Genomic DNA, 12,172 nt, shown 5'->3' on the forward strand with positions numbered 1-12,172 from the left:
ATTTAGCAATTTAAAGCAGTGAAGCATACATATACATTTACATACACCATCAAATGGCTCTGGTAATCGTGTCATCTTAATTTTCATAGTCATGGAAGCATACTGTTACAAACGTCGACGGAGAGACCGCCACAACAGATATATGCAAGTAATGTGACATCAATGGCTGAATATATACACATTATTGCTAGAATGAAAAGGCTAACTATATTACATAACCTGAAAGGCCATGCAAAAAAGAAGAAATTATACAGGTTATGAGAAATATAACCCGACATGTTTGTTTTTTTAATAAATCTACACATACTGGAAACACATGTACGAGATTAAAAGGTTTTTTTTTGGAAAAGGAGGTTAAAACCCCCGGCCTCTGCATCAATTGATGCATGCGGTCGTCTTTATTTATTATTCAACATAGGTCTAACAAGGACATGCATGAAGCCACCCGAAGCGCATCACTCACACCTACAAAACTTGATAATGTGAAGTGCTTTCACTCTTCATATCTAAAATCGATGCCGTCGTTGATCCATCCACATAACGTATCTGAAACCACATCCGGTGCCGCGGACCTAAAGTGTACACCACATGCCCACGTTTTACACGCCGCCATCATCATCGAACCGCTGACCCTTCTTCAGGGTGAGATCTACATCATCCGTGCCAATCCATCCATCCGTCGACGCCACCATGGCGCCCAATGACGCCACCGCCCCGTGCTCGTCCGTCCAGACGCGAAGATTCTGGAAGATCTGTCATGGGTATCACCTGCCGACCAAGCATGACACATCGTAGCACATCTCGACCAGGCATGACTTGACATCTCCATCGAAAGCTCCGTGCAGGATGAAGCCACTCCACCTCCTGCCTCTGTCTTCCAGCTCTGTCCCACAAACGATGCTCCCAAGAGAGAAAACGACACTGCAATACCACTATCATCCGATCTGGAAGACCAGATCCTAGGGTTTCCCCCGGAGTAGCACGAGTGGGTCGACAATAGTTACACGATGATGCCTTCATCAAGGTAACAATGCACAACGCCGCCAGCGCCTGCCATTGGCTCAGTTTTCACCGGCAACTATGTCTTCCCGACTCGCAGCCTAGATGGCAGATTTTGAGATCTGACCATCCAGCCTCAGGCCGACCACCTCGGATGGAGGAGATTGCCACCATCGCCAGTGGCACCGGCCAAATCAGTTCTGACCAAAGGGGCCGCCGACCAGTCAACCATGGCCACATCCCCTTCTGATCCGCCCTCCCCATGAAGCCGTCGGAGCAACGCCAAACTATCGGGAAAGACAAGAACCAAAGGGCGATCTCGGGCCGCCGGTCCCTCTAGACCGTGGGGCTAAAGCCTAGATCACTGGCGGTGCCTGGGCTTAGCCAGCGCACGTCTCTAGGGACGACGAGGTGAAGGAGAGGGACGCACCACCAGGAGCTCTGCCAGACAAGATCCATGTAGGGTAGAGAGGGCTGACGCGCCACCCAAAACCGTTGCCACCCAGCCAGCACCAACGAGCGAAGCAAGTCCACCACCGCCACCTCTGCTGAACAAGGCTGTCGCCAGAGCCTAGACGCGCCTCGCCGCCAGAAGCTCCGCGGACGAGATCCTATCAAGGGAAGGGAGTGAGGCCGCGCCACCCACGCCTATGCTGATGCGCTTGCCGGATCTAGGCCGCCCGGACCTCCCGCACGTTCGCACTGCATCTCTGTGTGCGACCGAGCCGCGCCGGAGCACGCCCTCCAGGCGCAGTCTCCCCGCCCAACCACGGATCCTCCAGGCGCCAGATCCGCGCGCATCCGCACCGCGACCTACGCGCCACATCCATCCGACGCCGCACCACCGTCTTGCCGCGCAGTCTCGAGCTTTGCGTCCCCATGGACTCCAACCGAGGCCAACGACCCGCGCCACTAAGCCCTAGGATGGAGGTGAAGAGGGGCCCGCCGCTGCCAGGCCGTGCGGGCTTTGCCCGACGACCCATGCCGACGGCGACGAGGGGAGAGGGGCCGGAGATGAGGAACTGACGACGATGGCTAAGGTTTACTCCCGGACCGCCCGTGGAGCGACACGGGAGTCTACTTATCTCCTTCTATTCCTCACGAAATCAAGAAGTGTGATTGCAGTTCTATCCGTATATAAAGAAAACATGGATGCTCTGAAGCAATGAGCTTTACATCCATACATCTTGGAAGTTGCATGGAAGAAACATTTGTACAAAGAATCATCTAGTAAGTATGGATGATAATGCTTTGCAGAAGTAATATGTACACCTAGCAAGCATGGCAACAGATTGAAATTCCATCCGTACATACGACGCATGATAGATGCAGCAGTACAGATGAAGCTACGTGGAAGCATGACAATATATTGAAATTGCCCTGCACGTAGGAAGCATGAATGCTTGAAGCGAAAAACCATTTATATCACTCTATAAATAAGACATATTGGAATCACAAATAAATGATGATGCAAAGTAGCATGCTTGCCAGTGATATCCAAGTGAAATTTATAATTTACAAAAGCATATTGTCTTCTCTAGTTGGAGGTTTTGTGAGCTTACATAAACTCAAATTCTTCAAATACACGAAATGCAAACACGTTCACATAGATCCCATCCCGATTGAATCTCTCGCCACATGTTGCACCCTGGATGAAGGCCTACAAAGATGCATAGATCGGCGACGACATTGCAACAAGGTGGGGACGGAGGAGCATAATCTAGGCCGAGAAGGTGTACGTTGGAGAAACACAGGGATATGGGCTCGCTGGCGACGTGGTGGAGAACAACGACGTGCGCGGTTGTTACGGGGGTGGATCGAGAAGTGGGATGGGGGCATGGATCCAACCTAAACGACGCGGGCAAGGAATACAGAGGGGGTGCGGTGGATGCCGAACTCGGCGGAGACGGTGCTAGGAGCAGGGGAGAGGAAAGTGATTGGGGACTAATCCGAAAGAGAGTTACGAAAAATCCAACGCGGTTCACCAAATTGTCCGAACTCGATCGTCGAGACAATTCCAGCCACCCCCAACGATGGTCATCAAAACTGTCCTGACCGGTCTGGACGGCCGAAGCCTCACAAACCGGCACCAAACCGACGAAAGGTGCGAGAAGAAAGCACACGCGTCCACTCGGCCCGCCGTTACTTGGTCCATTGCCCACGCGGTCCATGTGTCCCGCTCCATCAATTTTTTTTCCTTGGGCCTGCCCGGCCCATCGCCGGCCATGGCCGATTCAATGAACAAGGTTCTATTAAGGGGCGGGCTGTCCGCGGACACGTCCGCCTACATTTGTTGACGTCCGTTTGATGAACTAACTCCAAGAAAAGGAAATAATCTGTTACTGGCGCCTTGGGTGAGTCGGAGCTTCTCCGAGCCAGAGTTTCTGAGTTTATGACTGGCCGACTGACGCACGCCGATAATGCCCGCCATCGTAATCTGCACCGCTCCCCCGTACGCACGCAGTAAAACTAAACTCTGGCAGCACATGAATCCCCGATACCACCACCGTATCTTTTTCTCGCAGCCAAGGCAGCAAATGGAAACTATTCACCAAAATACACACACCCAGCAGCAGCCAGCAGCCAGCAGCCAGCAGCCAGCAGCCAATAGTGATGTTTAAGTGGGGGGTAGACTGGAGGACTATCGCCGCGGGCCAATCGCCGCCGTCCGTCCGTCACACACGCACTACATGTGAGGAGAGAGAGAGAGAGAGCACAGGGCCTACGACGAGAGAGGATTTATAGAGAGGGAGAGGACAAGCGCGGCGCAGGCAGTGAGTCGAGGCGGGGGGCGTACGCGGCGGCAGCTTTCCGTTTACGCCCACGCCACGGCGAAAAGGGGCCGACGTCGCCCCTCCCCTACCCCCTCTCCACACCATAATCCCTTTCACTACCACCCTTCCTTCCCTTCTTCCTCCTCCAGACAAGCAACCACCCAGAGGCCAGAGAGATCGTTCCCCCTCCTCTCCTTCCTCCTCCGCTCGCCGTTCCTCCTCTCCGGCACGTCGCCGCCGCTGCTACCGCTGCCGGGAGGATTCCGCTCTGCTGGAGTCGCCGGCGCCGGCGCCGATCGATGCGATGCGAGGTGAGTATCTATCTATCTATCTTACACAATTAGTTTCCGGATTCGGTCCGAGAGTTGTTTACTCGCGTTTCCTGCGACGACGCGCTTCCGTTTCTTTGCCTTCCACTTAATCCGCACCCTTCTCCGTCGATTATCGCCGTTATTACCTCCGCCGTTTTCCAGCTTGACGCCATCAATCAATTCAGGATAAACCCCCGCGTTTCCTTCTCCCTGGCGATGCAGCAGCAGCAAGCATCCCATCCATCCACGGCCCAACCAGCTGTCCCCCATCCACGTCCCGTCACCGCATTTCTCCCACTTCCAAAACAGAGCAGAGATTTCCCGTCCTTCATTAATGGCGATTATTACTGCTAGAGTATTAGTATCAGTACTAAGAATCAACCGAGAAGAGAGAGATTTCCGCATTAATCCGTATCTGGACGGATAAAGGGGAAGGGATCGATGGATGGATGCGCAATGCAAAAGACGATCGACACCATATTCCTCTTCCTTTGTGGGATTCCTGGGGCTAAAGATCCATCCGGCCCAATGCTACCATGGCCGGGTCTCGTTTTCAGGCAAGAAAGCGAGAATTCCTCCGCCTTTTTCTCCCTCGTCAAAAACCTTTCCAGGAATCCGATCCCTCCCCACCCCCGTCCATCCATCCCTCTATCCATCCATCCATCATCGGAGCAGCTCGCTCCTTTCCTCGTCTATCCTCCCACAATCTTTCCCTGAAGTTGCTTCCATTGTAGTACTGCTGGTGACCTCTGGGATGCCTGTCTCCTTGTCCCACCACCACGGCGAAGACTAGTAGTAGTAGTAGTACAACTGCCGCTAGGGCCCGGCCCGGCCCATCCCCACTTTATCACCTCTCTCTTCCTTCCTTGCATCCATAAAGAAAAAGAAACAAAGTTGTTGTTCACTCACTTTGCTCCCCCTATTAAAGCCCTCCATCCATCTCCTCCATGCCAATGGCCGTGCAGGTGTGAGGGGAGAGAGAGAGAGAGAGAGTGAGGGGATTCGTAGGAGAAACTTTTGGATGGTGGTGGATATGGAGGAGGAGAAGAAGAAGCTGGCGGCGGTGGTTGGGGTCACGAGGCGGCACGTGATAAGCAGCGGCTCCGGCTCCTCCCTCTCATCGCCTCCTTCGTTGCCTCCCCCTGCTGCCGCCGCTGGTACGTCCCGTGCTTCGTCTCCCATCTCATCTCATCTCATCTCATCTCATCTCAGCCCATCTGACTGCCACCAATGGCCTACTCTGCTCTCTACCAGATCAGATGATGGTTACAGTGAACGAACTCTGCTGCTTCCTCTCTCATCCTCCCCAAAATGCCCCTTATCTTCTCCCCCTGTAAACAGCAATCTCTCTCTCTCTCTCTCTCTCTCTTCTCTTGTGCTCTATGGAGGTGGATGGTGTGCTGGTGGGGCGCTGCTACTGCTGGTGGGCTTCTCCGATTGGTTTTAAGGTTCTTTCCATGGAAGAAAATTAGCATCTTTTCCTTGTTACAGAGAGACCGGCCTCGTGGCCGGAATCATTGCCTAGAACTAGATTAGCACCGTGCACTTGGGGCCGGCCGGAGAGTGGAGACCACCACCACCACTAGCCACCAGTACCAAGTACTACCAAAATCCTCATCAATTCCGCTTCCAAACCGATTATCTGCTCAACTTGACGCTCCATTCTGGAGCAGCAGCCCAATGCTGTCACAGAGTCATGCGCAATTTCAGGAAGAAAGTGGCACACATTTTCTCCGCCGGCCAAATTTTCCCGTGCTTTTCCCTGCTTAATCAGCGATCCATATCCTTTTCCGCCTCTTTTTTTTCCGATTAGGTGGAGGGGCTGATCCCCTCCGTGAGGAAGACCTCCGGGAGATATCGATATCGAGATATCGTGATGCTTTGCTTCTGGGGTTTGTTTGTGGGCTTGGGTGGTAACGCTTGTCACCTACTGCATGCCGACGTGTAGGGAGATATATGCACACGTACTACGCTACCCCTTGCCTTTCCTCTCGTCCTTTTCTGCAACCCAAATCGGCCGTCGTCGCGGGATGTGTATCAGTGGCGCGTGATACGGCCTCCGTCTTTGGGAGGGAGTGAGGAGATCACATGTGCACAAATTAATTCTGCTTGTTTTCCGGCCAGTACTTTCTAGATTTTGTTTTCTTGCTATGTCTATTTCATATTCTAGAGTAATCCTCATTTTTTTCTAAAATAAAATATATTTCTTTTTTACACGCAGTTCTCCTGCATGGTTTGGAAGAAGAAAAAAAAGTGTTTGTTTTGGGGGTGCTTTCTTCTCCTATTATTCGGTTCCTCCTTTTTCCTCCTATCAACCTTTGCTGCTGTTATCCTGGCTTTTCGGGGCCCTTTTTAGCTGATTCATAAAGTTAGGGAATCTCTTTTTATTTTCTCTGTCTAAAAACGAATTAGTTTTAAGGGAACTGATAGCGCTTTAAAAAAATGAGACAAGTAGTACTGCACTAGGAGTACGGCAGAGCACACTGTATCATGATGCTTGACAACGGCTATTCCATCAGATTACCTTTCTAATGTCAGTCCCCCTCTAAACACTGTTTCCAGACAGCAACAACATAATCGAGAGCGAGGGCGGAGATCATGTCGCCGAACTCAACCGTAAGAAGGGGAAAAAACCCAAGCCCCTCAAGTGGAGATCAACCAACAGCGACATGAACAATCGTCGCGACGGCGAGGCCGAAGAAGGTTCCGACGGAGGCCGCGACGACACGGTCCTCTCCTCGCTGACCAGATCCACCACCGGCTGCGGCAGCCTGATCGGGAGGAAGAGGGCGAGGACCCTCGGAAAGGTGATGCCCTGCTTTGCCTTCCCTGAAGTGAAGTGGAGTGGAGCTCATTCAATCATTTTATTCCAAAATAGCAACGAAAAGGCTCACTCATTTGCCTCCTGTATTTGTTTATGCACGGCTTAATTTGCTTTTCGTTTTTTGCAAATTCAAAGGTAGCTGAGGACTGTGATGCTGTGGACCCGCCGGTTCCTAGGAAATTGAGATCAGGTACTACTAATCCCTGCATTTGGTGTCTCTTAAAGCTAGCAACAGGGACAGCTTTGTCCCTTTCTCTTTCCATCTTTACCTACTGATTTGCAGATAGCATTTAGGACCATCTCTGGCCAATGGTTCTCAGATTTGATGATGGCTAACCAACAACAATGCTAGTCTTTTTACAAAGTAATATAGTATTAATGATTTTTAATAGGGTATCTAACCTAGCTGGTCCCTGAACATACTGTTGATGATAGTGTTTCTGCTTTTGGGACATCAACGGTTTAGATGTTTTCTTAAGTAATTGTCAGAGCGCCAAGTTTACATTTCAATTCTGGGTCTCCTACTTTCAGCCATAATCAAGCGCGTCGGTCAGACTGTTCCTTCATCGCCGCGGCATGCCAAGAAGAGACGCCATCTTTCAGCTATCAGTGCTCAGATTTTCCACATGGATCATGAAACAAGAACCGATGATTCCATGGTATGTATCTTCTGTCTGAAAACTGCTTTTCATTTTGTCATAATCCAACACTTTGCAAGTGAACCACGGTTTCTTGTAGCCATCGAATTCTTTCACGGAAGAGGAGGAAGTACTTGCTGATACTTTGCTAGCACTATCCCAAATAGCCCCACCTTCTGAGCCAACAGCCGACACGGCGACGGAGCGAGATATCTCAAACACAAATGTTGCCTCAACTTCTTGTTCAGAAGGTTGCTGATCTTCACTATTTCCTGCAATTATCTATTTCATCATACTAGTAACTGAGGTTGTACAGTTTGAGTAATGTGCTGCATTGTAATTCAGGTGTGATCACTCCTACAGGAGCTATCAAGGAGGATGACAAAATAACTTTGTTGCCAACTGATGCTAACAAAGTGGTTCCGCAGTCTGGCTTTGCAGATCAACAAGTGGAACCAGCTGCTACTTCTAGTGTTCCACAACTAAAGCCTGCTCTAGGTGCTCCTCGCATCAGCATAAATCCCGATCTTCCCAAAGATGGACAGATACAGGACCTTTCTTTGGGACTTTTTGCGAATTCGTCAAGTCCACCTAAAGAATCATTCAATAAAAGGTGGGGAATTGCTTCGCCGATATCCTCGGTTCTCTTACGTTGTCACATTGTTGATGGTATTCTCATGTCTACTTCTGTTTACAGCGCTTGGAAGAAGCCGAAGGCACATTTTGATGGTAGTCTAAGTCTAACTAACCACACAAACAAGGAGGCTCCTCACTGGCTGGTATTGCTTCTTCTTTTTTTGCTCTCTGAAAGTACTGTTGTAATTTCCATTTTGTCCGAATGTTTCATGAACTCCCCACAATATATTTTTTTATACAGATGAATCACAATAAATCTGGCTTTGCGGTACATGACAGAACAAAATATGAGAATAACAGTGCCAAAGGTAAATCCTAGTTTCAGAATGCCATGACAAGTATTTTATGACACGCCATTGTACTAAAATGCTGGCGATGCTGCTATTACTTGTTAGCTAATCTGTTGTTGTTATGGCTGTATGCATCGTCTAGATGCAGAGGCCGGGGGTATATCCTCCTTTTCTAAAAAAAAAAAAAAAGCTAATCTGTTGTTACATCATCCCCATCAGAAGTTACGCCTGCCATCCAGGCTCCGCTACCTTGTACATCAACTGGGTCTTCGAAAAAGTAAGTTGGTGCCTAAAACTTGATACTGTTTCCTACACTCTTGTTAGTTGTTAAGAAGAGCGTTAACGTATGTTGTTTTCCAGGCCCTCTTCAAGTATATTGAGTGGATGCACAATATCTGGCACTGAAATTACTACAGCCTGGGCAACTGCAAATAATGACAAGGTCAAGTATTTTATCAACTCTACTTTTAATGAAACAAATTGGCCCTTCTACTCAATTATCTTTTCCCCTTACTGAATATATGATACACTAAAATCAAACCCAAGTTGGTTGCTCAAGTTATATAGATATTCTTACTCCTGAAAGGATTTACCTGTACATAACTAAATGTTGAGCTTGAACCCTTTGACCGTTGAGCTGACAAATGCATCCTTTTTATTCACAGCTTTCCCTTCCTGTAAACGGTGGCCCTGCAAAGACATGGAAGAGAAGTGTTAACCATGTCTATGTGAGCCATCTCATCCAAAACCATTTGGACAAAGAGAAGGCATCACAAAACCAAGTAATCGCCCAGGAAAGATCACGCAGCCGCATTTCGAGCTCTCCAAGCGGCTCCACATTGAATAAGAATGGCATGCATTTCGACGCAAGGATCCCAGTTCAGCCTTCCGTCGGGGTTTGCGACATGGCTCCTGGCCGGCAAGCAATGGTGAGCATGACCGCATTTCGATCCGCACCGCGCTACTACTCCAGTTTCTTCTGTGATCCTGTCTTGACATGCATGTCCTGCTGCTTCTTTCAGGTGAGCAACGATTTCATGAACATGCCCACCTCGGCGGCGTTCTCGGGGCCGCAGTATGTTCAGTATATACATCCCCAGATGATCACCGCCCACCGCGGTCCGGCGCCGTATCCGTCGTATTCGCATCTCCCTTGTAGCAGCAGAGGGAATGTGGCGCCCGCGATGTCGATCCAGCAGGTTCTCTCTCTCTCTCTCTTTGCACATCGTTTCTGAACTTGTCAAATAGAGGTGTCAGCAAATGCAGCCATCTTAGCCCTGACCATAACAGAAACAGAGACCTCACTGCATCTTGTTTACCAATGTCGGCCAGCAGCAGATGCAGCAGTACATGTGCAGCCCGGGCTACGCGCCGCACCCCGGCGCGCCGGCGGGCCAGGGCGCCGTGAAGCTCCAGCAGTTCGCGCCGACTCCGCAGCAGCAGCAGCAGCAGCAGATGTGGCAGTTCCATTTCTCCCAGTACCAGCCGAGGCAGGCAGCGGAGGGCGCTGCCGCGGCGTGGCAGAACGGCCGGCTCCGGGACGTGCCGTCGTCCGGCTCCATGCGGCCGATGCAGGCGCTCCATGCTCCCCCGGCGATGGCGCCGCCGCAGATGGAGCTCCTCTGCGGGCCGTACCAAGGCGGCGGCGGCGGGGCCAGGCGGCCGCCGCAGCTGAGGCTGATCTAGCGGCGAGTGATGTGTGTAGATCTTAAGGAAAGGAGATGGTCGGTCCGTGGCGCCGCGTTTACTTTGACTTTGACGACAGAGGGTGGTTCTGAGAAAAATTATAGCGGTGGTGTGATGTGACATGGGAGCGGCTGAGGCCGGGAGGGGGACAAATTTAACTGTGATTAGCATAATTTTATGTTCATTGACCCGTTTAAAAGTTTTAATAATGTGAAAATTGGGGATACTGTAGTTTTCAGCAGTGTTTCTTGTGGAATTAATGGCTGATAGAATCAAGTCGGTTAATTGACTAAAACCATCATAATTACGTGTTATTCCCTCCATAATAAGTGATTTAAACGTCCTTATATTTTGTTAGGGAGTACTTCACAAAAAACATCAAATCGCTACTCGCTCCGTCACGGTTTAGAGCATGGTTAATACTATAGCCAACTGCTGGCTATAAGTCATCTTATAACCCATCTTATAGTTAGCTATAAAAGAGTACTATTTTTATTTTATATGACACACCTTTCATTCTCACAAAGTACTAGGAGCACGTGCTAGAGCTAGCTCTTCACGAAGAGTCCGCTTCCCTTCTCTCTCATCTTCTCTCATCAAACTCAGCAAAAATATAGTATTCTAATCCTTACAGCTCGCTGCCTGTACCTTATTGTACTTGCTCTTAGAAGGCGTGCATGAAAATTTTCTAGAACCTAGGTGGTTATTGATTGGCTGTGAAATGAGTTAAAAATAGCATTCACACTACGCATGCATATAAAATAGTACAACGGAATACTAATTAGAAGCTAAGAGTAAATGCAATGTGTCTTAAACCTTGTCTATTGTGAAAATGCACGTAAATTTAACCGTGCCTTCTAAACCGTGACGGAGGTAATAGCAATTAACAGTAACTGCCCGTGGAGACCGATGTTAGATGGCATACGTTTTAGACGCGTGGACCAACCAAACGGTTGGTCAGTCACTCCATTTCCTTCACATAACCCTCTTCCTCGTTCCTCTCTGTCGTCGCCACCACCACACCAGCTAACTCATCGCTTGTATCGCTTGTTATCGCAACGATGGTCTCATGGGATGATAGCGATACAAGCTTGGTGTCCCTAAATCGCTGTCGGAACAACATGACTGCAAGTCCTACATGAGGTTGAGTCCTCCTCTCCAAAGTATGGTTAGGGTTTCTGGAATTGGTTTTTGTATCTCATCTTTGACTTGTCCAATCTTCGATTTTGGTTGCTTGTTCGTGCTATTTTCGTGCCCAATCATAACATAGGACTTGGATTGATGAGGCAGGTTTAATACAAGACAAGTGTTTTGCATCCATAAGCTGTCGGCAGGGAGGTTTCTTGTATTTGAATTTTGAAGGCATGAACACTGGGAAGTGCTTGTATTTGAACTTTGAAGGCATGAACACCGGGAAGTGATGATCACAAGTGAAGGCATATGGGAAGATCTTTGCAAGGCATATGGATTTCAGGAGGGTATAGAAATCACCTTCGATCTTCGTCCTGAAGATAATATGCCACACAACATCGACATTTGGGTGGTTGTCGATGATATGCTTCCTGTTTTACCTCCATATGAGTTTCTCAACCATATTTGTCAAGTAATTTGCATTTATATTTAGAAATAGTTGGTGTAGTCAACCTGTTTTCCTTTCGCAATTTACATGTCATGTGGTGTTCATCGTCTATTAAAACTTTGACCACACGTTGCAGGTTCCTAGTTATTGGGTCATAGTTATAATTGTCTCATGTTACATGTTGTACAAACAACAACAACAACCCAAATTGTCCTTTGAATGATCGTAGCACATGTGGTCGTTTTGAATGGTTTATATAATGCCCACATTGTGTGGAACTGTTTAGAGCTCAAGGTGTACTATTATAAAATTGAATTTGATGTTTTAACAAGTTATACTCATATCTTGTGAACATTTACAAAATTTCTAAGTATTTTTGAAACATTAAATTATTACAAATTTTGGGTGGTTGTCGATGATATGCTTCCTGTTTTA

At 48.8% G+C, this 12,172-nt stretch overlaps 1 protein-coding gene across 3 annotated transcripts; it reads left to right on the plus strand.

Moving 5' to 3' along the window:
- Positions 1–3,760: 3,760 nt before the first annotated feature.
- LOC123401674 lies at positions 3,761–10,389 on the plus strand. 3 transcript variants are annotated; one of them, XM_045095522.1, is made up of 13 exons: positions 3,761–4,084; positions 6,647–6,891; positions 7,044–7,098; positions 7,440–7,567; positions 7,647–7,797; positions 7,892–8,159; positions 8,244–8,325; positions 8,424–8,490; positions 8,692–8,749; positions 8,833–8,914; positions 9,138–9,401; positions 9,495–9,671; positions 9,805–10,389. In XM_045095522.1, the coding sequence occupies exons 1-13, from the start codon at positions 4,078–4,080 to the stop codon at positions 10,156–10,158; spliced, it is 1,938 nt and encodes a 645-aa protein (XP_044951457.1). In that variant the 5' UTR covers positions 3,761–4,077; the 3' UTR covers positions 10,159–10,389. The 3 variants fall into 3 exon arrangements, with proteins under 3 accessions (XP_044951457.1, XP_044951455.1, XP_044951456.1); XM_045095520.1 differs by lacking the exon at positions 3,761–4,084 and adding an exon at positions 4,840–5,241; XM_045095521.1 differs by lacking the exon at positions 3,761–4,084 and adding an exon at positions 4,844–5,241 and having other exon boundaries at positions 9,808–10,389.
- The last annotated feature ends 1,783 nt before the right edge of the window (positions 10,390–12,172 follow it).

This window comes from Hordeum vulgare, chromosome 6H, assembly GCF_904849725.1.
Source record: "Hordeum vulgare subsp. vulgare chromosome 6H, MorexV3_pseudomolecules_assembly, whole genome shotgun sequence".
In the NCBI taxonomy this organism is placed as follows: domain Eukaryota; kingdom Viridiplantae; phylum Streptophyta; class Magnoliopsida; order Poales; family Poaceae; genus Hordeum; species Hordeum vulgare.

What these genes read in the sequence shown, in the direction of transcription:
- LOC123401674 (XM_045095520.1), top strand. Translation starts at nt 5,106, where the DNA reads ATGGTGGTGGATATGGAGGAGGAGAAGAAGAAGCTGGCGGCGGTGGTT. An exon ending in GGGCGAGGACCCTCGGAAAG is followed by an intron (nt 6,892 to 7,043) that starts GTGATGCCCTGC and finishes GCAAATTCAAAG; the next exon opens with GTAGCTGAGGACTGTGATGC. An exon ending in TCAACTGGGTCTTCGAAAAA is followed by an intron (nt 8,750 to 8,832) that starts GTAAGTTGGTGC and finishes GTTGTTTTCCAG; the next exon opens with GCCCTCTTCAAGTATATTGA.